This window comes from Eublepharis macularius, chromosome 6, assembly GCF_028583425.1.
Source record: "Eublepharis macularius isolate TG4126 chromosome 6, MPM_Emac_v1.0, whole genome shotgun sequence".
NCBI classification, from domain to species: Eukaryota; Metazoa; Chordata; class Lepidosauria; order Squamata; family Eublepharidae; genus Eublepharis; species Eublepharis macularius.
In genome coordinates, this window is record NC_072795.1 from 60,541,453 (window position 1) to 60,569,409 (window position 27,957).

Sequence of the window (27,957 nt, forward strand, 5' to 3'; positions counted from 1 at the left end):
CCCAGTGGAGTCTTTCCTAGGTTTTCGCTTCACTGATTCATAAACCTTTTGAACCTCTAGCTACCTGCTCCCTTAAAGTTCTGACTACTAAAACAGCCTTTCTGCTGGCTGTCACCTTGGCTAGGAGGGTAAATGAATTACAAGCCCTATCTTTCATTAAGATTGCAGATAAGGTGGTCCTCTGTCCAAGCCTCCCTTTTCTGCCAAAAGGTTGTCTCCAATTTTAACTTAAACCAGGAAGTTGTCTTACCAGTGTTTTCCCCTACTCCTATGACTGACACAGAGAGACTTTTGTACACCCTTGATATTAAAACAGGCTTTGTGCTTCTACTTGGATAGGACAGCTCCTTTCCAAAAGAACCCTAATCTTTGTCTCGTTTAAAGGACCTAAGAGGGATCCGAAGGTCACCGCCCAGACCATTTCAAATTGGATAGTTTTGCTCATTAAGAATTGTTATAAACTATCTAAACAACCATGCTCATTGCATGTAAGAGTGCATTCTACAAGGGCTCAGTCAGTTTTGTCTGCTTTCAACTTGGGCTGGGCATCCCTCTAGTGGTCTTGTCCAAGGTGGCCACCTGAACTACTGTGTCCACTTTCATCAAGTATTTATGCCATTGATGTAGACTCCAGAAGGGACGCAGCTGTGGACAAAGTGATCCTCAAGAGTCTCTTCCATTAAAGAGCTTCACGCCTACCTCCTGGGCAATTTAGCACGCTAATCTCCCATGTGGGACTGCACAGAGGACACAGCAATGAAAACAGGGTTGCACTTACCTGTAACGGTTATTCATTGCATCTTCTGTGCAGGCACATATCCCTCCCCCCTTCCCCATAGTGTGCTCTTTTTTCTTACCTTCTTTATTCATCAGTGGCTTAGGGAGCAGCTTACTCTGCCTTTTATAGCCGTGCCTGGGGGGAAAGCACATGAAAAGGCTAGATGAGTGTTTTGCGTCTTTAAGAGCTTTAGAATGTCCACATGCGCATTTCCCATGTGTACCTGCATAGAAGACCACTTGATGAACAGTAGTTACAGGTAAGTGCAACCCTGTTCTGCAGCAGCCTCACAAAAGAAAAACCTGACTTTCTAAAGAATTTCATGAACAGTACATCAATTTTGCTTGTTTTTTCATAACCCTACCTATTCTGCAGCTAGCAGCAGAACAGCTATTTTATTACTATTAACCTGTTTGAACATTTGAAAGGAAATGGATGGAGAAGGGGGCTTCTCACTATCCTAAAGAATGATCTGCCCAGTTACTTAACTTGCTGTGAAGCCCAAGACGGGAATGGGAGCATGGCAGGTTTGATAGATGTGAACTGCTCCTTTTGCAGCCACCTAGCAAATTTGATCCTTGCTGTAAACAAGCTTTGAAACATTGTTCCTACCCCTAAGCAAGTTGGTTCACATTTCATTGAAGGGAAAGGGTGTAAAAGATGCTGCTGCAAGTCTTGTTGGAGAAGAGGAGGAGGGCTGAAGGGCTTTATGGAGTGACAAAATAGGACATGGCAAGGTAGGACTATTCCTTTGCAATGTGACCCTGCCTACCTCCATGCCCCCCATATGGTTATAAATGGTTCAATTTTCCCTTGAAAACTGATAGTATATGATTTGCAAGTTTTAAACGTACTGTAAAAACTCGGTTTGCTTCAACCCTCCCGGTTCCCCCCTCCCTCGGGGGAACTCTCCTTTTGATTTTGCAATTTACGCATGAGACAACATTGTTGTATAAATAGATTAAATTTATGTTGCAAAAGCCTGAACTTTGTAATTAAGAGATAAAGCTCATGTTTTGTTAGACAGTGTACCTGCCTTGTTATATTCTTTGAGAATTATTATAAGCTTGTGTATGCCACATTTGTGACTAATTAGCCTCTGGTGGAAGGTTCCTCTTTTGTTTTACTGCGCTAAGGAGCAGCAGCCATGGCCAGAGTATGGCCAGAGCCACTCCACCACTAGGGCTGTGCAAAGGCAGGTTGCTTCAGGTTTCCCAATTCGGATTTACTCGAATCAGGAAACTGCTTCGGAATAAGGGTATTTCCGAAGTGGCAAGCCACTTCGGAAATACCGCTTCGTAAAGATTCAGGTGTCAATTTCAATGGGGAACTGGCTCCCGGCTTTCCAGGAACCGGGGGGGGGGCATTTTCTTTCCGAGGCAAACCAAACTCGGTGGGGACCTTCTCCTAACTCTTGTCTAACTACCCCCCAAGTTTTAGAAAGTTTGGACTTTCGGGGACCATGTTATGGCCCCCCAAGAAGGTACCCCCATCCTCCTCCACTCACCATCATTCCCTATGGGATAAACAGGCGACCTTTCTACATGGCTTGGGGTGGCATTTTGCCAGCAAAATGCCCCCAACCTTCAGGGGACCTGCTCCCACCTGTCCTCCCACCCTCCCCCAAGTTTCAGGCAGATTCCACTTTGGGGGGGCCATTTGGGGGGCAATCAAAGTCCTGAAGCCTATTCAAGGCTTCCCTCCAATTTTTCAGAGATGGGAGGGGGAAGGAGGAGTCACTCACTCCTTCTCTCCCTCCCCTCTCCAAAGCCCAGCGCGGGAAGCCTTGAATAGACTTCAAAACATTACCGGCTGCTTGCAAATGCAAGCAGCCGGCAATGGGAATCTTATTCAAACTTCCCGCGCTCGCGGCTGCCCTGAAGCTTTCAGAAGCGACCCGTATCGCTTCGGAAAGCTTAGCTTCAGCATTTCCGAAGCTGGCCCCGCTTCAGAAATACTGAATATTTCCGAATCGGCTTCACTTCGGGTATTTTTACCTGGAGTGAATACCGAAGCGCACAGCCCTATCCACCACTGCCTGCTCTGTGCTGGTCTACGTGGGGTCTGCAGCCTTCTCTGCCACTGCTGCTATCACATGGTGATGGAGCAGACAGTTGTCCTGCTGTGCTTCTGATCAAGGGTACCTTGCGTTTGGCAGCAGCATGAGCAGACAGCACCTGTGGCCTGGATACGCTGTTTGTTCCTTTGGCCTCTGGTTCCTGCTCTCATATGATAGTAGATGGCAGTGGAGCAAGTCTCATTCTGGTCAGTTCCTGAACATGGGGGCTTCTCATTTGACAGCAGCATGAGCAATCGGTACCAGGCACAGGATGTGCTCCTTCCTCTTGCTCTGGGACAAGCTGCATTCCTGCATGCAAGTTAACCAAGTTTGCCAGGTGCTAGATATCTCTACTTCTACCATACTCAACAGCGCCTCAAAACATGTTTCCATTTTAGCTGTCTATGCTAACTTTGCTTATAAGTCTAAAATTAAGAAATGTATCTAACAAAATGTGAGATGCAGTTCCCAAAGGACACAAGAAACATTTAAGAGATTAAGATATAATTGGATGTAGCGATTTGGGTTTTCAGGGGAAATTAGAATTAGAAACTATTCTAGATTTTTTTCTGGAAATGTATTCAATGCTGTAAATAGAGTCTGGTCTAATTTAGTATATTTATTTGACATTTAATAAACATATTTAGAAGGTACAGCCTGTTAATTTTATATCTCAATAACAACAAATAGTTGAACTGAAATATTTAATGAGGAAAAAAATCAGATCAGTTCTGATTTAAATGTTAATTCCCGCACAAAGCTGTGAATATATTTCTATTGGAATAACATTTGTAAGAATTTAAAGACAGTATAGTATTTACTCTCCAGCAGCCCACCACCCTCTTTCAGAATTCCAAATACGCCCATGCAGGCTCAAAAAAGTAGGAAACCCTTGCTTTGGAGTGTTTCATTGAATGGAACAGTTGCCACCTGTGAGGTTTGATTTCTGCCCTCCTGGTGCAGCACAAAATGCCCTTGAAATACTTTGCCCAGCAGGAAATTGTTCTATTCATAGAAGAGTTCTGGAGGATCCAAGTAGATGAATCTATAGAAATTAAAAATTTCTTAGAGAAAAATAAAGCACTGAAACATTTTCCACTCCATACCTATGGTTTTATGGTATGCTGTAGTTTTTATTTTATTTATTTTATTTACTTAATGGGAACTCAAAGCGGATCCCAGCTTTTTCCCCTTCTCCTCCAGAACCCCCTTTAAGATGTTTTGTATAGGATAGGCATCTCTCCCTGCCTGTTTAAGGCTCTCTGGAATACAACACAGTATAATTGGTTAAAATATTGTTAAGGATACTAATAAGTCAGTAGCAAAAATTTACTCAGATTGAGCATATATAAACTGTTCTTTAATAGAATATTAGTAAGTTAAATCTAGAGCCCAGAGGAGCACCTGGATACTTAGAAATTAAATTAATTTAAATCATATTTGGAGTTAAGTAACTTTAATCATATATTTAGGTTTTTGCTACTAAGTTAACTGTTACTGTGCCTTCCTCAGTGTATGTGTCCAGGGACTGGCTCCTCCGCTGCCCCGGACTCCCCCACCTCGCCCCACGACCCTCCCCCAGCACCCTGAGGAGAAGGCCGTGGCAGTCCTGCTCACCTGGGGAACGAGGCCACTGGGGGCCTGAAGGCCAGGATGCCGGTCATCCCAGCCCCAGTGGCGGCCGTCGCAACGCTGGGAGCCGCACGCCCGCAGCCGCCGAGGAGGAGGGCCGACAGTGACGACAAGACCCTAGGAGGCGGCGGTGCAGAGGGGGGCTGCGAGCATCCTGGCGCTGGCACTAGTGGGCCCGATACTGAGCGGGGCTGCCCCGGGAAGGGCAAGGCCTCCCGAGCCACTGCGGCACGTCGGAGCAGGGAGAAGGGGCAGGACCCACGGCCAGCAAGAGCTAGGGATAGGCCCCTGGGCTGATCCCTCCAGCCGGCCCCAGCAGACGCCTGTGGGAGGGACACGAGCATGGCCGAGGAGAGGAGGTAGGGCCAGGAGGCTTCTCCGAAGCCTGCACCTGGGTGCGGGTGGGGCCGGAGAATGGTGCCAGCGCTGGCACAAGTGATTGGGTTAGCTGTGGGGGCGGGACACTGGGGCGCGGGGAGGGCCTTCCTTTAGAGGGAGGGATAAAAGGGCTCACATACCCCTGGCCGAGGGGGAAGTAGTGCCCGGTGGCTCGTCCTGCTGCAAGGGCGGTCACTTGGCGGGAAGGAGCTGAATACAGCGGTGAGGTAACCCTGTCGGGGCTCCCTCCCTTCTGAGGCCACCAAAGGGGCTAGAGCCCTCAGCTGCTGACGGGCCGCAGGCATGGCCCTGCAGGGACAACCCTTCCCAGGACCCGCCAGCCGGCTGCTCCCGCTGCCCGGCCACGACGGACCTGCGCAGCACTGGCCCCGGTAGCTGGCCACTTCACAGTATCCTTAGATCTCTCAACATACATTTTCTGGCTTTGGGCTAGGACTCGAAGCAATGGGCTTAAATTACATGCACAAAGGTACTGGCTGTATATTAGGAAAAACTTTTTCACAGTAAGAGTAGTTCAAAAGTGGAATCAGCTGCCTAGGGAGGTGGTGAGCGCCCCTTCACTGGCAGTTTTCAAGAAGAGGCTGAATGAATATTTGTCAGAGATGCTTTATGCTGATCCTGCACTGGGCAGGGGGTTGGACTAGATGGTCTGTATAGCCCCTTCCAACTCTATGATTCTATGAATCTTTCTCCTGTTGAAACATTAACAGTGATTTTGCTTTACATATGCACTGAAACAAACCATCATTAATATAAATCAGGTTTCCATGCAACTGTGGTTTGCCAATCCAATTAAAAGGCCTTCTTATCTAGTTTATGAGGGACCTGTGTTTTGATTTGCTGAATCTGAGACTTTTGAGTTTAGAAAAAAGGTATCTAAAGGGGATCATGCATGCAATAGAGAAAGTACCCCTCTTCCAATATGCTAGATATTAGAAGTGGGCAATAGATTCAGGATGGACAAAAGGAAATACTTTACTGAATGAGTGATTAAATTTTGTCATTCATTGCCAGTGAACATAGTGCTGGTCATAATCACAGATAGCTTTAGAAGAGGGTTAGACAGATGAATAGAAGTTAGGTCCATCAAGGGTTACTAGCCATGGTGAGTTAAGGGAATCTCCACATAAATCTCCACATAAAGAGACAGCAAGTCTCTGAATATCAGTATTAAGAGGCAACTTCAGGGGGAGGCCTGGGTGCCTTATTCTTGGCCTTCCCAGGGCAGTTGTTTGGCTGCTATGTGAAACAGGATGCTGGACAACTGTTTCTAGGAGAGAGGCTGTAAGGAGGAGCTGTCACTGCTGTTGCTTATTTATCATAATACCTTTAGGCTTGCTTTTATTTTGTAAGAGAGAAGATACCACTTGGGTGTTTGTTGACTGCTGTAGAGTTGACTGCTGTATCTTGTAGTTGGAAAGTAATTCTGGAGAGAAGGCTGTGACAGGCCTTTTCTTCCAACTGAAGAAACCCACACAGCCTCCTATAACTTGAGGAACCAGGGCCGTTTCCAGATGGCTTACCTGCACCTGGAACGTCGCGCCACGTTGTGGGGAAAACGCGAAATATAGCGTTTTCTCACGCGAGTTTTGCGCGACGTTGCACAAAACTCGCGCGAGAAAACGCTATATTTCGCGTTTTCCCCGCAACGTGGCACGACGTTCCGGGTGCAGGTAAGCCATCTGGAAACAGCCCAGGTTTGTTTTGAGATGCACACCTCCCTCAGTTGCTAAACGTTCTTATGGTAGCAAACTTACCTCTCTGCTGTGAGGTAAGTTTTGTGAATAAGAACTCAGATCACTGAAGCAGGAGGTTTATAAAAATAACAAAGATTTATTTATGTACAGGTTTTTAAAGAACAGATCAGCAGCCTGGGTCTCATAGCATTCAAAGGAGAAATCAGGCTGAGGCACAAAATTTGAGCTAGTTGTGCTTTCAGATTGTGGTTTTAATTCCCTTTAATGCTTTCAAGTACAAACAGGCTTTCCCTGACTAGAACTTTTTCCACATGCACAGGATTCCGCTCACACCAGCCAGCCCTTTCCCAAGAGTCAGACTGATGGATCTGAGTCCTGACAACTCTGTCTTCTCCCAGAGGTAGAATTAAACCCCTCTGTCCCAACACCAGACAGAGCTATACCCCAACTGACTGCTCTCTCCCTGAGGCTGCGTTTCCCTCCAGCTTTCCATCCCCCTTCTAAAAAGTGATTGGATGCTGGGGCAGTGCTCCCATGAGCCAAGGGATGAAACAGCTGAGTGACTGTTTTACCTCTCAGGGGCAGGACAGCCACCTGACAGTTGCAAAGCATACACTTTTTGTAAAAAAGGGGAGTTCAAGTGTGGAGAATTCTGTGCATGTGATGCCTCACTAAGAGACTAAATTGTGAACTTGAACGAAGATTCCAGTGAATGTAATCCAGCTATTTAGCATATTGTTGAAAATTTGGAGCAAGTCTATGAAAGGGCCAAGGCATGTAGGCTGCATTGTTTATGTAAAAAGTTAAATACCATTAAAAGAGAAGATAAGTAGCTTTTTATTTGTATAAATTATAGCATTGTTTTGTTTTACTTTGGCTGGGCAATAGAACAATTTTGAGGTAAAATTAGGTTCAGCTATTCTAATTTTGACACATGAATTGCTTTAGAAATTCTGAGATTGTTCAGATACCAATCATACTCTCTATCATGCTTAATTTGTCAGGTTGTTAATTCATGAGAAAATGGAAGGTTACCGGTTTGGACAGTTTACTTAAATGACATGAAAACAATTGCCACAAGGGGGCAGCAAACTACAAACAGTATTCTAAGTTTCTAATGATTACATGTTCTGCAACTTAGACTTGTTTTTATTCAAGTTAGGAGGTTGACTGTCAATCCGCTTGTACTATTGTACAGATGTGATAAACCTTTCAAAGAAGACAAATCACAATTCTCACTACTTCTGCTCATCGAGAGTATCTGTGCTGTGATTAAGACTGAAAGATTTTGTTTTCAGATGTTATTCTGTTTGTGACTGTCAAAATATAAAATGTGGAAGCAAGATACTAAATTAAGCTTTATATTTGTCTTGACTTAGCAAAACCTTTAACTTTCTCTCTCATGGTCAGATATTATACATATAACTATTGCATATAGATGAGTGGAAATGGAGGGGATTAAAAAGGGATGCCCATTTAAGCGAAGAGTGGAGGAAGTTCTCAAAGTGTTCCCTACTCCTAGCAACCAGTTAAGCTCAGCTTAGATATTACACAGTTGGTCCTACAAACTGTGGTTTGGAGCATTGGGAAAGTGCTGCAGGTTCACATGCTTCTTCCTCTCATCTCCTTCTCCAAGTTGTTGTGACTGGAGTTCAGTATAGCATCTAAATCTGGTGGCTATGGTTAGTAGGTAATCACAGTTGTCTAGTTTGGACATCATGGAAATTAATATCAGAGACCAACCCAGAAATGGAGCAGAGAGTGTGTGTGCAAGGGGAGCTGCTGGAACAGGCAATCCTGAGACATGTTCCTAATCATCCCCGTTATAGTTCAGAAGATCATCTGAATAAAACATCAATTTTTATTTATACTAAGTTAAACTGCCAAAGTTAAGAGCTTCGTAAGATATTAGTAAGTACATATTCATTATGTTTATGACAGGCAAACTTAGCTTGAACCAAAACCCATATTTAACCTATATTTTTCTTCTGAAATATTGAGGGGGTGCTATTTGAACAGAGCAGATCTCCCTACTGTAACTCCAAGTACTTGGACAGCTGGTTTAGAATAAGAGTAATGATGGCAGAACACACACTGGTCCCAACCAGAATGGATATAAGAGCAATTTTATACGTTTTGGGTTTGCCTAGGCTTCTATATTCTCTGTCTTCAAGAGCTAGAAAGCAGCAGGCAGTAGAAAGACCTGCTGCTTTCATGCTGCAATCCATTGCCGAGCAGGCTGTGAAGGTAAACAGTTTGGTAAAGGCAGGCAAGAGGATAGCATTTCTGTGCACTGTGGTGTGCTTCCTGCATGCTCAGCTAGTCTTTGTGACTCTTAAAAGATGTTGTTGAAAGCATTTCTTTCTGACCTTTAACCAACAGATTAGTATATACATACTAAACAGTGAGTTCTTTGACAAGCTGCATTTGTGATGGTTAGACCTTTATGGTTTCAAGCCAGTGCAGAGTACAGTAGTCTACTAGTGTCCATCCTCTGAGAGGTTAGAAGAGGGAATACGACAACTGGGGTGTGTATGTGTGACTGGACAAGAGAATGCGTGTATTTTTAATTAAACATACGGTGATTTCCCATTATATTGCGTATTTCAGTTTCAAATATTTCTGAATAAGCACCTTTCCCATCCCTAAAAGGCCTCTTTGACTCAGCCGGGTTTGATTCCCCACTCCTCCACTTGAAGCCAGCTGGGTGACCTTGTGAGAGTCACAGTTCTCTGGAGCTCTCTCAGCCCCACCCACCTCACAGGGTGATTGTTGTGGGGTAATAATAACACTTTGTAAACCGCTCTGAGTGGTCATTGAGTTGTCCTGAAGGGCGGTATATAAATCGAATGTTGTTGTTGTTGTTGTTGTTGTTGTTATTTTACTAGCTGTTTGGAATTGTTTTCACTTTTTTTCCTGTGTACAGTTGACCTCTCATACCATACTACAAATTGCTTTTGAAACACCCTTTGGTTATAGAACTGATTTCCTATACATTACACAAGTAAGGCTGCTTTTAAAGAAAAAAACCAAGAGTAAAGCCCTCTAAGCTCTTAAAACTAGTTTTGTGGCTCTTTGGATCCTGGCCATCTTACTCCTTTTCCTTATATTTCTAAATCCGGTTGGCTAGTTTGTTTAATTATAGGTGCAGTGTTAGGATGAATTAATCATCATCACATGCACTGTTCGGAATGTGAATGATCTTGTGGTTAGTTCAGGTGTTCTTGAGTGGCTACCAAGTTTCTGTTAATCTACCAGAAGCCTACCTGAAATCAAACCAAAAACCATCACGGCTCCTGGTATGTGCTCATACTATCTGAAGTGCATTTAAGGGTATTGAATGAGTACCAAATCCATCTAAAGTTAGGTAAAATAGTTTTCTCTTGCTGCTTCTGTACGATAATGAGGGATTTATGTTTGATATCTTGGTATTCTTAAGGTCCATTCTCTTGATTTGATATAAGCAACTAGTATCATTACTTTCATCTCCTTTTTTCTTTTGTTTTAGGCTGCGAGCTTTGTCTAGTGGTGGGAGTGTGACATCTCCACCTCTGTCTCCAGCTTTGCCAAAGTATAAATTAGCAGATTACCGCTATGGGAGAGAAGAAATGTTAGCACTTTTCTTGAAAGATAATAAGGTAAGTAGCAGTAGACGTGCTGGTAGGTAAATGTGGGTAGAGGTGTATTTAATCCATAAAAAATGCTAACCTGATCAAGGGAAAAACAGTGCTTATCTCTAGGATAAAAATCAAATACCCAGAGAGAACTGAAACCAAATCATGCAGTGAAATAAAACCCATATTTATTATATTCTATACAAATCTTTACAATCTAAAATACATCCAAACTATTCATATTCATAAGTTTCTATTAGTCAACACAGCATAAACGAATACATTCAGTAGTTGGAATGTATTGAATGTTATTATTCCAACAAGGAACTATAGTTAATGTTCAATGGACAGATTATGTAGACACTTAAATATGAAAAGCTTGAAGATGGACAAACTTGCTTTTAAAAAAACTATTCTTTTTTAATATGCTAAATATGTAACTTTTTAAATGGTGTGATTTTCTTTTGACTATATGCTTAGTGTCCCACTGTTCAAGTACATGTGTAAAGTAAATTGTTTTCATTGTTATGCAAGGAGACACAGCTCTTCTGTATTGGAAGAAATTATATATGTCTGATCTTAAAAATTCTCTAGAAGATGGGTAGACTATGCTGTGGATTTGAATAACATGCTTTTGATTACTAAAATGTTTATATGTCCTCTTTTTAAAGCTTTGCTTTGGTCTTCTAACCCCCAGTACTCAGTTTTATATAGTAAATAGTGTTAGCCTTGGACTGGAGACCTGGCTTCCAATCTCTACTCTCAGTTTATAAAGCTTACTGTGGAACAGTTCCTCTTGTCTTCATCTCCTTTTCTGGGTTATTGCAATAATAAACTGGAATCATCCTGTGAATGTCTCCTTGGAGGAAATTTGGGACTTCAGTGTGTTAACGGTCTCAGTGATTGTAGTTTTAGACAAATAACCTGATGCCAAAATGGAGCCTACTACCTGGAGGGACAAAACTGCCAAGTCAGACATATTCTTCAATCTCTATTTCCTGGAAATGAAAAAAACCTGACATTAATATAGTTGCAGTATTACCCTAACATAGTTTCCAGTAATCTAGATTTCCTACTCAGCATTAGACAACCTATACAGCTGAAATCCCAGAAGGAGAAGTAAGAAGTAAATAAACATCCTCATCATTTCCTCTTCCCAGGATCTGTTTCTCCTCTTCTAACCTGTTACGCTTTTCTGCCCATCAAATCCAGAGCCTTCTGTTGCTGCTCCCATGTTCGAGCATTACTTTGCAGCTTCCAAGTTCTATAATCTAAATCCTGATCCCAAATGTTTGCTATTTGCCCACCTGACAGCACAACTATCCGTCTTATCTAAGACCCATTTCCTTTTTTCTGCCACGTTAGTAGATTCTATATTCCAGTCTGCTCCAGTGCACTTCAATCTCCTTAATTTAGAGGGACGGAGGAGGAAAAACTGCTGTGGTATGCCATAGCAGCCATCCACAAACCAGCTGTTTTGCTCTGCAGGGACAGAGGTCATAAAGATATTTCAGTAATTTGTGTGCTGGGTGCTAGGGATCATGTGGGGGAGGCTCTTGGGTTTTCTGTTTGTAGTTTAACACACCAATTAACTAGAATTGAAATGTTTGGTTTATAGCTATGACTGGGTAAATACTGCAAGATGGAAAATGAAAGTAGAAACAAAATAATGTATGCTCTGCATGTTTGTTTGTTTTTACCACAGCAGCAGTATTTGTATTTTGAAGTTCAGAGTCCCCCCCCCCTTAATTCCCTCCCCAATTTACTTCCAGGTACCTTCAGACCTTCTGGATAAGGAGTTTCTTCCCATTCTACAGGAGGAGCCCCTACCACCACTGGCACTAGTACCTTTTACAGAAGAAGAACAGGTTAGTCTCCTAAGTAAATTAAAATGAGATCTTGGTAAGTCTTTGAAGGGAGAGGGATAGAATATGCAAATACAAGAGCTCATTGTCCATCTAGACTGAAAGTCTTATACACAGATATAAATTGTATTGAACTTTTTGCTACTTGAGATTTGTTAACCAATGAGCTTCCAAGGGAATAAAAGAAAAGGAAATTGTACTGGTTGCATGATGTTGGTTGCGTGTTTGCGAGAGATGGAGTCAGGCATGAAAGCTGTTAGACCTGTAAGCAGAAGGCAAGGCTGATACCTCCTGTGTTTGTATTGAGTGAGCAGAGAATGTTGTTGAATTTCCTTGCATACTGCAACTTGGACTGCTAACATTAAAGCAGGCTGAGACTGTATTCACTCTAAAAGAAGCAGACTTGATCCTCCCCGCTCCCCACATACCTAAGCTGTTCCTTTCATATTAAGGTAGTGCATCCAAGGATGGTGAATATGAAAATCAGGTAATCCCAGCCCTGTGTGCTAAAAGCAGCAATTTCCACCTTCTTATTGCTGCTGTGAAGAGAAATTGCCAGACATGGCTCCCTCTACACAACAGTCAGTTAGCTGCACAGAATGAGAACTTGTCAGTTTGTGCCTTTCTCCTTCAGAGACAGCCTATATAGTGCAGCGAATAGGATAGTCAACGAGGAATGGGAAGACCTTGATAACAAATCTCCAATCCAGATTTGAAGTTCACTGAGTGGCCTTAAGCATGTTGAAGAACTTCACATACAATTTGGAATCTGTGTCAAGTCTTGTCTGCAGACTACTTGTATTATTTGCACATATTGCCTTGATGAAATAATTTTAATACTGTGCCACTCTTTTAATAAAAAGGTGATAGCAGGATACTCTCCTAGAATAAGTGGAATAGGTGCTATTTTTGTTAAATTTCTTTTCACTTGAGAGAAGTGTGTGCTTCAACCAAAACTTAATAGTGATAAAGAGAAGAGTATTAGGTTTACCAGTTGTGATACAGATGACAACCTGTGTGTTACATCTGTAACTGTTCAGATGATTATTTTACTGTTTTGTAAATATCTCATACTGATTTTCAAATGAAAGTGAGCTAATTTTTTTTTACAAGACAATGATTGTTGTGCAAATGCTTTTCAACGTTAGGTATAATGTCATAGGTCTCCAATCTGCCTGGGACAAGTAGCAGTTGTTTTAAGGTGAGCGGTCATGATAAGCCAGACATACCCTACCTATGGACCATCTATGTTACTGTTACCTTTAAAAGGGTATTGCCCAAACAGTGAGCCTCACAGCAGCAGCTGTAGTATTAAACTGTGTTTCTTTATCATAGGAAAACAGCAGAATACTATAAACATCTGTATTTTGTGCTCCATGTACTGTAACAGGAGTATGGATTAGAGCACATTATACCTTAATGATACACGTTATTTTAGGGAACTGTGTATGAACTTTAATGTAGTTTTAACTGATAATATAACCACACATATTCTTTTCATCTTTGATAGCCAATTTAAAAATAGTGGACAGTAGTAGATAAATGGTTCTCTAGTTATTAGAATGGGCCAATGAGGATCTACTCACTTAACTTTTCCTATCGCCTTCTAATGATTTGTATAGCTTATAGTACAGCTGGACATAGTTAAATCAAAGCCAATCATATTTTTATATTGATGTAATGTGTGAAAGATCTCAGATTTCTCAGCAGATAGCACATGTCAATAACTGTAAAAAGTGCTAACCCAGGTAGCAGATCAGGGTCTTACTGAAAGAAATCTCATGAAGTCTAGGTGAAAAAATTATATTTGTCTGTGTGCTTATTGAAAGTTCAATGCATTTCATAGCAAATCTGATTTTGTATCTATCTTAGATTTAATTGAGAGATGTTAGGAGAGTTAAGCCTTGTTGCTTGTATTTGTTTCAGTCTTCTAAGTTCTTTCTTCATAATCCTTTATATTTTAATATTTGCCTTTATTAAAAAGATTAGAGTTTATTTCAGTAAAGAATATTAAACTCTTAAGAGAAGTATCTGAAGATAGGTATCTGATACCTTCAGATCGGTATCTGAAGAAGTGAGCTGTGACTCACGAAAGCGCATACCCTACCACAAATTTTATTAGTCTTATAGGTGCTACCGGACACTTGCTCTTTTCTGCTAAGGCCTAGGAGTTGCTCAGACTCAAGATAATAAATCTGGACAGTACTCGAGTTCTCCCTTCCTCCCCATCCTTAAAATACTACTGGGTCTTTAGCATCCAGAGTGAGAGAAAGGGAGAGCTGTGCTCACACAGTTAGTACTGTGCTGTGCTTTCTCAGCTGTGGGGAACTAGGTTGCCTGTCTTTCCCAGCCTTAAGAGCTGCTATGGATGCTTTAAAATTGAGCTGTGGTAGCAGAAAATTGGGGGGGGGGGTGAGGCAGAAGGTCACGTTTCCAACATTTAGGCTTCCCTCCTTGAATGTGGTGGTTGTAGTTTACTTAGTTCAGAATCATATATATCTTCTTACACTCTGTAGTTAATTTGAAGAATTATTTTGTGTGGTCTGAAATATTACAAAACCAACCCATCATTGTGTCATATAACATAAGTTCACATTGCAATGTTACTAAATAAAAGGTCCATGTCTAAATAGGCATCTGATTGCTTATTTTATACATGTAATCTGGCTGTATTGAAAAATAAGCCACTTCATGGTTCATCTAATCTGAGCAAGAAAAATCATTCTCGTTGCCTTTGGGAATTTCCATCATAGAAACATGCAAGTGATTGTATAACTGACATCCAAATGTTGTAGAACATCCGCCTTTGAGAAATAAAATATATATCCAAGGTTTATTTTGATCAAAATTGAAAAGTAATATAGTAATGCAGTTTCAGATGCTTCCCTAGTTGCTAGCTATGTATCTGTCACATTTTTATCCTTTTCTTCCTTTGAGCAGCCCAGAGTAGCATACATAGGTTTTCATTTTATTCTCACAACCACTTTATGAGGTAAGCTATGCTGAAAGTTATTTAGCCAAGGTCACTCCCTAATATGCTTGATGGGTGAATAAGGTTTTAAAACCAGATCTCGCAAGACCTTGTTTGACACTCATTTGCCACTGTATTCCAGCATCTTGACTTGATATCTCACATGGAAGTGATTTTAGTTGCAGGTAGTAATTTATATTTGAACAAGGAAGTGGTAGGATAGGCCTGATTTTATGATCTTAGTTCTATAAACTGATTCACTCTTGTTCCCTTGTTTTGGCAGAGAAATTTCTCTATGTCTGTAAATAGTTCTGCCGTCCTGCGATTGACGGGGCGAGGAGGAGGAACAGTGGTAGGGGCTCCTCGAGGTCGAAGTTCCTCTAGAGGCCGAGGTGAGATGTTTTGTGAACATAATAATAATTGTAGTAGGAACAAATGCCTTTCTAAAATTTAACAAAACTAAACCGGTTCTCCCGATATAAAGGTATGGGGCATGTGTAACCCACCATACCTTTCTTTTCTTTGGATGGAAAATGGGATAAATGTTTTAAGTAATTAAATATAATACAGCACCTGCTGCACTTGCAGCAAAGAACTGACAAAGACACTCACTTCTCCAAATATATGCAGAAGATAGTTGTGGTGCCAAAAGATAACTGAAGATGTTCTTGCCTATATGTCCCATGTTCTGTTTTTACTGATTTTCAACCACTGTTCATAAACTGAGTAATGGGAGAATATATCAAGTGGCTTGTTGATGGGATCTAAGACAAGGTATCCCAAAACCTTGATCTCAGAAGATAGAACAGGTTATAAATATAATAAATGATATAAAACCAGTAGTAAATTGTAAAGGGAAATGAGCACTTATGTTCTCAGCACAGTATTCTGAATCTTGCTCTTCAAAATGAGATAGTATAATGATCAAAGCACTGAGAGGATACCTGCCTACCACTTCGGAGAAACATGGAAAGATGAAAATAAGGTATGTATGAATTCAGCTTAACAGCCAAGGAACTGAATGTTTGTCCATTGTATAGTCAGCACCTATTTGAGTCTGCTCAGATTGTGATAGAGTTGGGGGGTGATATTCCTGCATTGTTCTGATCACTGATAGTCTTGTAAAGGTGAAGTAATATTGCCAGCAAAACTTTCTAGCCAAGCTTAGGCTGCAAATAGTGGGATAGTGGAAAAAAAGTAGGGCACAATCATGTTTGCTATTAAAGGAATAGACTCAACTGCCATGTGATTATACCTTCCCCCTTTTTTCTAATTTAACTCCTAGTGACTTCAGCTGAATTGCAGTATAGTTTAAAGTGGGAGCAGTAATAAAACCACACATGAGACAAGTGAAAGAATGGAATTATTTCAGCATTCTCTTTCATGGCTGGGGGTGGGAGCAGTTGGCATTTTCTTAGCATGGGTTCTTTCTCTTTAATATTATCAGCAGAGAAAAAAGAGAGCCAGGGAGTGGGGAGGGGGGTAGAGAAATAGCAAAGAGGAATGCAAAATGTGTGTCTGCACCTATCCCTTGTGCCTTCTTGCTCTCTGTGCATTTGAATCCACATCTGGGCCACCAAGTCCCAGTTCCTTATACAAAGCAGCCACTACTTTGCTGGAAAGCCATGCTCTATAAAGAATCAATGAGGATTGACCTTGGGGGAAAGTTACTTGAATTAAATTTTGGCAAAGTGCAGGAATAACCTCTGGTCATGGTTATCGCAAAAGAACTTTGAGAGGGGTAATTTATTGGTTTTCTAAACTAGCATAAACTGTCTGTCGGTGGGTCAGGACCCAAAAGTGGGTCATGAAATCTCTCAAAGCCCTCCCTAATGGCCACCCCTGCCCTTTGCATTGCTCTGTTTTTCCCTTCTTCTTCCATGCCAGCTTTTCACATTTTCACTTCCTCCACCCTTTGCAACATACACATTTTCCTATGTAGAATAATATTTCTGAAGGAAATTCATCATGTGTGAAGTGGCTTCTATTATTTATTTATTTATTACATTTCTAGACCGCCTTCCCCATTGGACGGGCTCAGGGCAGTGTAACAACATACAATTTATAACATAACATACCTTTGAGCCCCAAACTTTTAAAGTATTTGTCCCAATTATCAGTTCATGCTTCCCTTATTGGGTTTGAGAAAGATACAACCCTCTGATTTTTTATTCTGCTAAATAATCTATTCAAGGAAGACAATGATACTCCTTTCTGCTCGACCTTCCAAGGATCATTGTTTCCTTCAGAAAACCAATATGCCAGCATTTCCAATAATATCTAACTATGTTAGGGGCAGCCAAACCTCCTTTCACGTATGGTACTTGCACAGTTTTCGTATAAACCCTTGGCTTCTTACCATCCCAAATAAATTTATTCAACATAGACTGAATATTTTTCACTACCCCTGAGACAAATAAAGTGGTAAAGCCAAACATAGGAATACAAATTTAGGCAAGATTTACATCTTAAGAACAGCAGTTCTTTCCAGCCAAGATAATTTTTTCCCAAAAATAGTCCCTGCTTTATAAATTAAAAAGTTCAAGTTTTTAACCAGATTACCTACATCCTGTGAAAAACTGATACCTAGGTATCTAATGTTTTCAATTTTCCTTGAGACAACTGAGAGTGCCAGGATAAATTCCTTATCTGCCAATGACATATTAACCCCATTTCTCCAAGTTTATTTTATAACCAGCAATTGATCCAAAGAGATTAATTCCATGAAACAAACAACTAATTGACTCCTTGGAGTTTGTAGCTGTAAATGCTACACCGTCCACATAAAAAAGTTTATTTAGTTAATATATTTGCTGCTTTGAGAGAACAAGTCGCTGAAAAAGGTTTCCTCCAAGTTTCTCTACCATCTACCAAGTGCCCCCCCACAAACCATTAATAATTAGGAATTTTAAAAAACCCTGTTAACACCTGTTAAATAAAAGGTGAGTGTCTGCCTATAGGTCTGAACTGGTTTAATAGGAATTTCCTTTCCAGAAAACTATGGAAAATGTAATTCCAAATTCCAAAAGAGAATTCTCAACATCATTGATTGAATACATTTGGAAAAATTCATAGCAACCACAGTGATGTAAAGCGGATATAAGTTTGTAGCATATCTGCACTCTCAGATTATTATTTACGTGGGTTAAAACTACATGGTGATTGGTAGAATACAAAGTGTTTTTTTAAGGCTGCTATCCTGAGGAGTTTCGAGTCCAAATAAGCCGCCGGATGCCATGCAGTCTAGCGGGGAATAGCGCATGTCTTGTAAGAACCAATGTCTATAAGAACCAATTTGCTTAATTTGAGGCAAATTGACCTGTATTTTGGAAATGAGAACTTGAGCCCCTGCATATATATGTTGATTGATTGATAAAGAGTCAAGTAAAATTTGTCCTACCGATTACTAGATTGAGTTTCTAGAATCTTAAAGGGATTAGAGAGAGTAGTGGAGAAGACTAGAATGGTCAACAGTTGGACTGTAGCTCTCACATGCAAAGGCTGTGTACTTTGGAAAGCCACTTGCCTGGGGTTCATAGTAGGATGTGATGTTTATTGGTTTCTAAAACATAAGATTGGCTACTGTAGACAATGGAATGCTGGACTAGATGGGCACCAAGGTCATACTTTACCAAGGGCACCAGAAAACTTTGGGCTGACCCTGGATGGTCAGCCCAAACGTGTTGGTCACCATATCCAAATGTTTGAGAACCACTGGTCTATATCTTGATTAGGTGAGATCACAACAATTAAAATGCCTGTGTTACCTAAAATACCTTTTCTGTTTAACAAGGTACTATAGAAGAGTAGCAAAAAGGGAGTCTTAGATTCATTTGGAAGCTAAACCTCCTAGGATAGCAGCAATAACACTTCCATCAGAGAATCCAGATGGAAGAGTTAAGAGTGCCTAATATCAAGTAGCAAGGCTTAACATGATGCTGAGAGATGGCCCTCCCAATAAGGATGTAAAAGCAATTGAAATATTACTTAAGAGGAAATTGATACACCTTGCCTTGTTTCGAGAATGAAAATGAATTTTAAGTGTATGTTTCTTTCTCTGTTTTGAATCCAGGGTTAACTCCATTGATACCAGTGTTTTACAATGAAAAGCAACATGATTTACATCACACTGATTTCAATGGACTTCAACTGGAGTAACTGCATAGGATTGCACTGTCTATCCATTTATGGAATGTACAGAAGTGGTAGGAAGCTAACCTATATGCTATCAAATGCATAGCAAAAAATAAGAAAATATCATATGATGAAATAGCAGGAAGTATGTGAGGAACACAATCAAAGCTTTTCCAGTTTCTTCAGATTATTTAGGTTTTATCTGCATTAAGTAAGAAATGTAATGTCATATTAAAACTTGTTTTGGAAAAGTTTTATGTGTATTATTGAACCAGGGACGCCTTAATAATAGATATTTAAACCCAAGCCAGATGTGATGGCTGGCATGGGTTTATTCTCATGTCTGCTGATACCGTTTTAAATTCATTTGTTGTTTAACATAGTTCCTCGAGGCCCCATCCAGAATGGGTATGCAGCAAGGTAGCCCTAGGCATACAGGCTCACTGGCCAGCCAGCTTGTCTGAAGATATGGCAAAACCAGGTGAGAGCAGGAAGAAGACAGTAGCAGCGGGGCCGCTCAGCCATTTCTCCTGGAGGCATGGCCTCATCCTGGTGTGCCGGGATGGGGAGGAGAGGGATTGCCCCTCAGCCTTCCACTGCCACCTTCCCCCTTACTCTTGCCTCCTTTCACAGGAAGAAGACAGCAACCCAAGCAGCAAATCCATGTGCCCTACAGCTGCTGTCTTTTTCCTTTGCTCATCTGGTTTCACTATGCCTCTGTGTGAGCTGGCTGGCCATCGAGCCTGTTCTAAATGGGCCGTCATGACTCTTTGTTAAAAAGACAAAAACAAATCCATTAAAAATGGCATCAGCAGACCCAGGGATAAACCTGTGCCAGCTGTCACATCTAGTTTGACCTTTAGTGAAACAAGCAAACATCATAAAAAGTAGTATTATTGATATAGGAAGTAGTCTCTAAAAATTAATATCAACAAACAGTAAAGAAAAGAAATTTAAATACACTTTTAAATACCTGGCCTCAAAGATTAGCATTATATACAAGACTCCTACAGATTTATGCTGGCGGGAAACACATTGGCAAATCAATTTCACTTATTTTGGGGTTGTTCTGTGGCTCAAAATTTTTGGATGCTAGTATTAAATTTAATACCAGAAACTGCAGAGTAGAAAAATCCCACCTGAAATGAAAGTGACTTTGTTATGTTATCTTAAAGTTCAGGTGGAAAATACAGATCTGGAGATGATATTAATTGCTGCATTGCAGCACAATAAATAAATTGAACCTCCTACAATTTCTAATTGGTTGTACAGTATCTGGAGGGTTGCTTCTTTGATTAAATTAATATGTTAGGAATTTCTAACGGACTTTTTAATATTTATGCAGATAGGTTTATTGAAAGATGGAGCTTTATACTTAATTGTTCCAAAACATAATTCAAAAGATGGGACTTGACCTTGTGTGTTTTTTCAAGATATTATAATTCATTATTGTATATTGTTGTATATGTATATATTTTAAAAAATCCCCAACTCCCTTTTTTTCTTTTCAGGCAGAGGCCGAGGAGAAAGTGGTTTCTACCAAAGAAGTTTTGATGATGTTGAGGGTGGATTTGGCCGTGGAGGGGGCAGAGAAATGCACAGATCACAGAGTTGGGAGGAAAGGTAATTTTAAACATCTATAAATATAAAGCAATTTGCATCTTTTGTAGAATTTGGGGGACTAGCTTTGTTGGTATAACTGGCTCTGCTTGCAAGTTCACACTCCTAGGGTGCTCAATGTAAACATTATTTTAGGTGTAAAGCTGAATGTGACAAACCTATGCTTGCAGACACTTTTATTATGCAGGTACAAGTGTCAGGAAGTTCAAATGGGCTTCAGTTCCTTACTGGAGATGGGCACGAACCATAAAACAAACTGAAGTTCATCGCAAACTGGGCTGGTTCGTGGTTCGGGAACCTGCAGTTCATGGAAGCCCCATTTTCATGAACTTCCACGAACTGCTCTGCTGGTTGTTTGGTTCAGGTTAAACCAAGCCGGCGAGGTTAAATGCCCCTTTCCTGCTCCTGCAGCAGGCGAATGGAGTGCGTGGCGGCAGCGGGGCTGTGGGCTTAAGCCAGCAGCCCCACTGTTTCCTCACTGGGGACCCCCTGCCACTCCTACAGCGGGCAAATGGAGCACCCGGTGTCGGCGGGGCTGTGGGCTTAAGCCGGCAGCCCCGCCATTACCTCCCTTTGCCTGCTGCGAGAGCGACCAGGGAACCCCTGGCCGCTTCTGCAGCGGGCAAATGGAGCACCCGGTGTCGGCGGGGCTGTGGGCTTAAGCCGGCAGCCCCGCCATTACCTCCCTTTGCCTTCTGTGAGAGCAACCAAGGGATCCCCTGGCCACTCCTGCAGCGGGCAAATGGAGTGCCCAGCGGCAGCAGGGCTGTTTGGGCTTAAGCAGCACAGAAAGGGGTATTTAAACCCCATAAACCACGAACTGGTTCATGAACTGGGGCATGTTCGTGAAAGTTCCTGGTTCCTGGTTCGTGAAATGGGACGAACCACGAACCACACAGTTCTTTTTTCCCTGGTTCATGCCCATCTCTATTCCTTACCTTAGGGGGCAGGGAGGGATTCCTTACATAATATGTGAAATGGCCATAAGATTCTTATCCTTTTGAAAATTGCGAGGCTGTGAAATCAACAGTAGACTACAGATTTTTTGGAAGTAGTACTGTATAAATAAGTGCTATAAAATGAAATGAAAAATTAGAAAATTAGGTTAGCAAAATGTTATCCCATGGGGAATTTTGGAAGGACATGAAGCTGGATTCATGAAATCATTAATTAGTACAAGCTTATAATCAGCAAGAGAATGAGTCATAATTGAATGTATGTTTGTGTTATTGTGTAGATAAAGGATTTGAGAAGAGTCAGTAAGTCATTAAGAACTATGGGACAAGTTCTGTGAACTCAAGTAGGCCTAATAACTCAGTGATAGCTTCTTCAGGAATCTGTGCTGCATGGCACACTGCTTTTAAGTTTGAGCAGAATATCTAAAGTAATTGATGATTTGGCATGTGGGCCAGCTGTTCAATGGAAAAAAGACAAGCATAAGCATAATTGGTTCTTTGTATTCCACTTAAAGGAAACGCACCTGCCTACTAATCAGTTATAAAGTGATCCAAATAGTACAGTGGGAAACAGTGTGATTCATCAAGATGAGGTTAAACTTCCCCTGAAATGTTGGTTGAGAAAACGTTACTTACATTTTTGCAGAGGGCAAACATCAGTTAATCAATAGGGAGTTTCACAATAAGTTTTATAAATAACTTATTTTGTTATATTAGAAGAAACTCATTTTTAATTGGATTAAAAAGCCATGAAGATACAAACAAGATATAGCAGAGAGCATCAGATGAAGAGCTGAAAGAATATGGATTGATCTTACCAATGAAATTGATAAAACTGGAAAAATAATAGTTACTTTTAAACGCTTGTGAAGTGTAGTTAATAATTGTTCATTAGGGCAAATGAATATTTTAAATTGGTGATTTAACAATTTCATATCAGAGGGCTTTTCTTAAACAGAAGTTCATCTAGAATTTGGTATGTCAAAGTAATGCAATTAAAAACATGATTAAAAATCCATTTCAACATAATTCCTATCACTGAAATAGCTTTTCTTCTAAACTTTGACATTTTTAAAAGTTCAAATGCTTTTGAATGCTTATGTAAACTTGCTTTTTGAATTTTCAGGGGTGACAGGAGATTTGAAAAACCTGGGCGAAAAGAACCAGGTATGTGTGTGTGTGCTTTAAATAGCAGTTTAGATATGGCAGGTTATATCTTGATTTATCAGTAATATAAGGTTCATGCATCTGTCTAGGATACAGAAAGAAATTGGGTATGTAGCTAATAGTGTCTTTATGCTAACAGAATGCAGCATAGCCTGAAGGAAATGAGCAGAAGTAGGTTTTAGGTTTATCCAAGTCTTGCACTAGGTTTCTGAAGACAATCCATGTTAAGTTTTTAATGTTTTATCTAATTTAAAATGAATCCTTTGAGATTGATAGTTGTGTTACAATTATTGCATAGAATGAGACTTAATCCTTGGCATCCTGAAGGCTTGCATGTTGTATTTTCACAGATGTATCTTGCAGACAAGTGTTCTTAAAGGCTGTTTCAGATCACCCCAAAATGGATATGAGCACATAATGAATCCAGTGCCTGTCAGAGTTGGTCTTACTGTGGGTTACTCTGTCAGCCAACTTTTGAGTTGCAATGAAGTAAAAATGGAATTAAAACTTACTTACAACATTGTGTGTTCAAATTACCCCAACTAATCATTGGATTTATTTATTTATTTAATTCAATTTATATTCCGCCCTCCCTGCATCAGCAGGCTCTGGGTGGATGAATGTTTTGCTGAAAGTAGCAGGCTGTAGTGTACATTATTATACTTCTGCCTTTCTTCGTGGTTCGAGGAGGCTTACAAATTAAAATTAGAAACATACAAAATACAGTAAAACCCAGATAACCCCCTCTTCTCCCTAACTTCTAACTCCCGGCAGTCCTTACACTGTAGCTCTAGCAAATAAAAAGGGCCTTGCAGCACTTCCTAAAGACTGCTGGAAATGGCACCTCCTCAGGAAGTCTATTCCATAGGGTGGGAGCTACAATGGAGAAAGCTTGGGCTCTGATCACTGTCATCTGGGTGACTGTAAATATCGGGGAACATCTAGCAAGTGACAGCCTGTAAATTATTGGTGCATGGGGTGGAGGCATATGGGAAGAGAGAGTCCTTTAGGTATTAGGTATTAGGATTGGAATTGGATGGTCTAGCTGTTTGGCTGCTACAAACTAACAGGGCAAACTCCTTTGAAGCCAACTGATACACACACTAAAAGGAGATGTTTACATATACTAGCAAAGGAATGTTTTGATTGCACCGTCCCCTTTCCCCCCCTAATTGCCTCTTCTCTCTCCTCCCCTTCTCCTCCCTCCTCTTCTATATTTGACCAGTCTCTGTATCATGCATCTGACGAAGAGAACTTGATTCTCGAAAGCTTATGCTACAATAAAATTGGTTAGTCTTAAAGGTGCTACTGGACTCTCTTTGATTTTGCTACCACAGACTAACACGGCTAACTCCTCTGCATGTATGACAATGACCATGTTTTAGATTGTAAGACTCAGTCCTCAATGGAAGGTTTTTATTCCCTAAGCACTAGATCTGTTGTTTAGCTATTTTCAGAGGTTTAATGCAAGACTGCATGTTTGAAGAATTCTCTATAGGGATGTGCATAGGAAAAATATTCAGTTGATTCAGTCTGGTAATACTGAACTGGAAAAAAAATTCAGAATTTGTGGAATACCAAATTCATTCTCCAGTTTGGTTTGGTATTACAGAGCAAATTCAGTAAAATTTGGACATCATTTCCAATTCGGAAATTTCCAGTGACCTGTGGAGGGTGGTCGTTTTTGACCAAATTTGCAGAGGACCTACTTGTAACTGTCCTGTAATGACCCTCCACGTTTCATGAAGTTTGGACTCTGGGGGTGGCAGTTTATGCCCCCCCCCAAAGAAGGTGCTCCCAGCCACCTCCAATCACCATTATTCTCTATGGGAAAAACCATGGAGGCTATACAGGAGGCTGGGGGTGGCATTTTGCAAGCAAAATCCACCCAATTTGCAATGGACCTATTCCTAACTGTCCTCTAAAAAACTCCCAAGTTTCAGGAAGATTGGGATTGAACCCCAAAAAGGTGCCCCAGCCACCTCCAATCTCCATTATTCCTTATGGGGAAAACCTACAACTAGCCTATCTTAAAAACAGGTATTAAAAGTTTATAGTTCACAACTCTCTCAGGATACCCAAAAAATACACCCAAACACCACTAGGTTAAGTTAACAAACTGAACCAAGCTCCCCAACAAATACCCTCCCCAGAAAAAGAGCAACAATTGAACACCTGACTAAACCAAAGTTCTATGCCAACAGAAAACAGATCCAAGCAAAACCAACCAAACTTCTATAAAGAAAGCCCAACAACGGGAAAGCAGCTCTTCCAGAAGAACTAGTGAAGTTAATAAAACTAACAGGAACTATAAAATTCCAAACAAATTATCCACAACAGGATAAAACAACCCTCCCAGAAGAACAAGCAGCAAATGAACAGTAAATCAAAAGCCATAAATGAAAGCACTCCCTACCCAAAAGCCTAACCAAAGCCCCCCACACACACAGAAAAAAAGCAATTTTGAAAATGCAACCCCCCCCTGCCCCCATCCCTCCCAGACACCAGGCTAACCACCACACAAAGAGAGAAAAGACCCAGCAGCCAGGAATCCAGTCCAGTCACTTGGAAGCAGGATCCAGTCGCAGTCCAAAGTAGATCAGGAGAGAAAGCCAACAACCAGCAACAGCAAGCAGGCAGTGTCTATCAATCTCCAGGCCAGAGCAAAATGGAGCCTGACTGAGGCAAGCCTCCTCCTAATTTCAGGGGGTCTAAAAAGGGATTCTCTTTCTTGAGAGAATCCCATTAGCCAGAGAAGGAGAGCTGCTGCAAGGATTGACCACACACACTCTCCCTTCCCTTCCCCCCTCCGCCTTCTGCCTCTGCCTCATTTCTACTCATCCCCCTCATACCTGGTTAAAAAACGCGAGCAGCAGTGTTTCTTTGCTGTTCCTTAATAAAGGAAGAGCAAGGAACAGCGCTGCCACTCTTCCTGAATTTACAGAATAAATTCAATAACCTTAAATTCAGTATTACTGAATTACTGAATTCAGCATTACTGAATTTATTCAGTAATGCATATTTAAGTTCGGTAATACCGAATTATACCAATCAGGTAAAATTCAGTGTTTTTGCTGAATTTTGAACTGGAATTAATTCTCTAGGAGTCTTTGTTGACCCCCCGCTCCCACCCAAATAATAAACTGTATCCTACCACTATGCTTGGCTAATGTAGCATGAAGATCCTTTTCCAGTGGCAGAGGTCTCAACTCTTAGATAGCAGGGCAATAAAGTACAAACCAATATTGCCCAAACTACATTTAATTTGTGATTTGCTGGTGTGGATTGCATTGTCTACCAGATGGCTTCTGTGTACAGGAATGCAAGTTTGTAGGTAGACAGAATATGTATGTGAATCATTTGTGTAACTTTTCTTGTTCTTTGATTACTCAAAATAATAAAAAATATTGGGAGAAAAGATCTCTATCATACCCTTTCCAGAGACAGCAGAGCTCTTTTCTGTTCTAGCATTGTGGTATGCTTCTGAAAGTTGCTCAGGCTTTTGTTGCCCATTCGTCCTACACTGGCAGGTAGAAGAGAGGAACCATGGACTCTTCTGAGGGAAATTTTAACAATGCCAGAATCTGCTAAGCACTCACTCTGCTGAAAGTCAGTAGGATTTGAGAGCATAACTGCATTTTGCCCTTCTCTGTATAAGGAGATTTTTAAAAAGATGTCTAAACCCTGCATTTTGTAACAGTGCCAGATTTCTATGGTGATCCATGCTTGAAAAATTGTATAAATCTTCATCTGTTTTTAATACCTTTGAATCCCGTTAAAGCATCTAAGTTATTTGTTTTTGCTGTTCTATTTTAGTTCTTGTGGCTTAGGCTGGTAAGGCAGAATTAAAAGGCGTATTTCTAAATCTGTTGGGTTTTGGTCTTCCATAGTTTTAATTCATCCAGTTCCTTCAAGGTTGTTTGTTAAGATTAGTAATGTTTATTATATACTATATTACTAATTTGAAGTTTAAATTTTTATCATTCTGATAACATCATTCAGTGTGTAAATTCTACAGCGTTTTAACTAATTTTTCCTCACAAAATTCCTACACTGCACTTAACACATAACAAGTGAGACTTTAGGCTGAGCAAGGATTTAAGACTGGGAGATAGTGATTCAACAATCTATTCCCTACATAATAGAAGACATACAATTTTTAGTTCTTGTTTCCTAGGAAACAGTAGTGAATTGTGTGTGTGTGTGTGAGAATGACTACAATACAAAGCATGATGTGGAAGTAGGACACAAAATGATGTAAAGGTTTCCACAGCATTTTTGTGCTATTTTTATAGAATCCTGAGAGCTACTGGCATGATTATTATGTTTCTTCATTTCATAGTTGAAATGAAACCTTGAACTGAGACATTCATTTTATTTTAAGCTCAATAAATGCAACTGTGGAATCTTAGCTTTTCCTCATCTCACCCTTTTTAGTGGGTACTTTTGGCCAATTGACCTGTTGAGTGGAAAACAAGGCAAGCTTACATGACAGGATTATTTTGAGGCTAAGTGAGATAGAGATCATCTTTTAATTTTTTTATATGCTAGATAAAATATTTTTGAAAGAAAATATGGGGAGGATCCAGTGGAAGTTAAGCACTTTTCCATTTCATAGATTATTAGTAGGAATTATTTATGCATATTCTTATCCATTTGTAGATCAGTGGGATGGAAGTGTGTTTAATTTTTACTGGGTTAGGTCAAAGGAAAAATGGACAGACATTGCTTGAGGAAGGGACAGCAGATGTAGGGGAATCATGCTAATTTAGTTAGAGATACAGTTCAGATGCTTGTTTTTTTATATGATCAATTCCAAAGGAGTAGCTCTGTTAATCTACTGCAGTGTCTTCTGGAATACAGATGGGCACGAAATGGGGAAAAAAACCCATGTTTCGTGGTTCCTCGCATTTCACAAAACACAAACTTTCACAAAATTGTCCCATTTCATGAAACGATTCGTTAGGTTCATGATTTGTCAGATCCCAGGACCCTTCAATGGCCCCCTTCATACCCAGAGATGCCAAACTCACAGGGAAACTTCAGCAGGCTCTCCTCCAGCCAC

The 27,957-nt window shown here is 40.7% G+C and overlaps 1 protein-coding gene across 2 annotated transcripts in view; it reads left to right on the top strand.

Moving 5' to 3' along the window:
• The window catches only part of GIGYF2 (GRB10 interacting GYF protein 2), a 100,507-nt gene that overhangs the window by 23,644 nt on the left and 48,906 nt on the right, over window positions 1-27,957 (top strand). For both annotated transcript variants that reach the window (XM_054982823.1, XM_054982824.1), the window contains exons 3-7: window positions 10,074-10,203; window positions 11,952-12,047; window positions 15,299-15,407; window positions 20,661-20,772; window positions 22,852-22,892. In XM_054982823.1, the coding sequence (XP_054838798.1) occupies window positions 10,074-10,203; window positions 11,952-12,047; window positions 15,299-15,407; window positions 20,661-20,772; window positions 22,852-22,892 (488 nt within the window). The remainder of the gene's footprint in view (window positions 1-10,073; window positions 10,204-11,951; window positions 12,048-15,298; window positions 15,408-20,660; window positions 20,773-22,851; window positions 22,893-27,957) is intronic.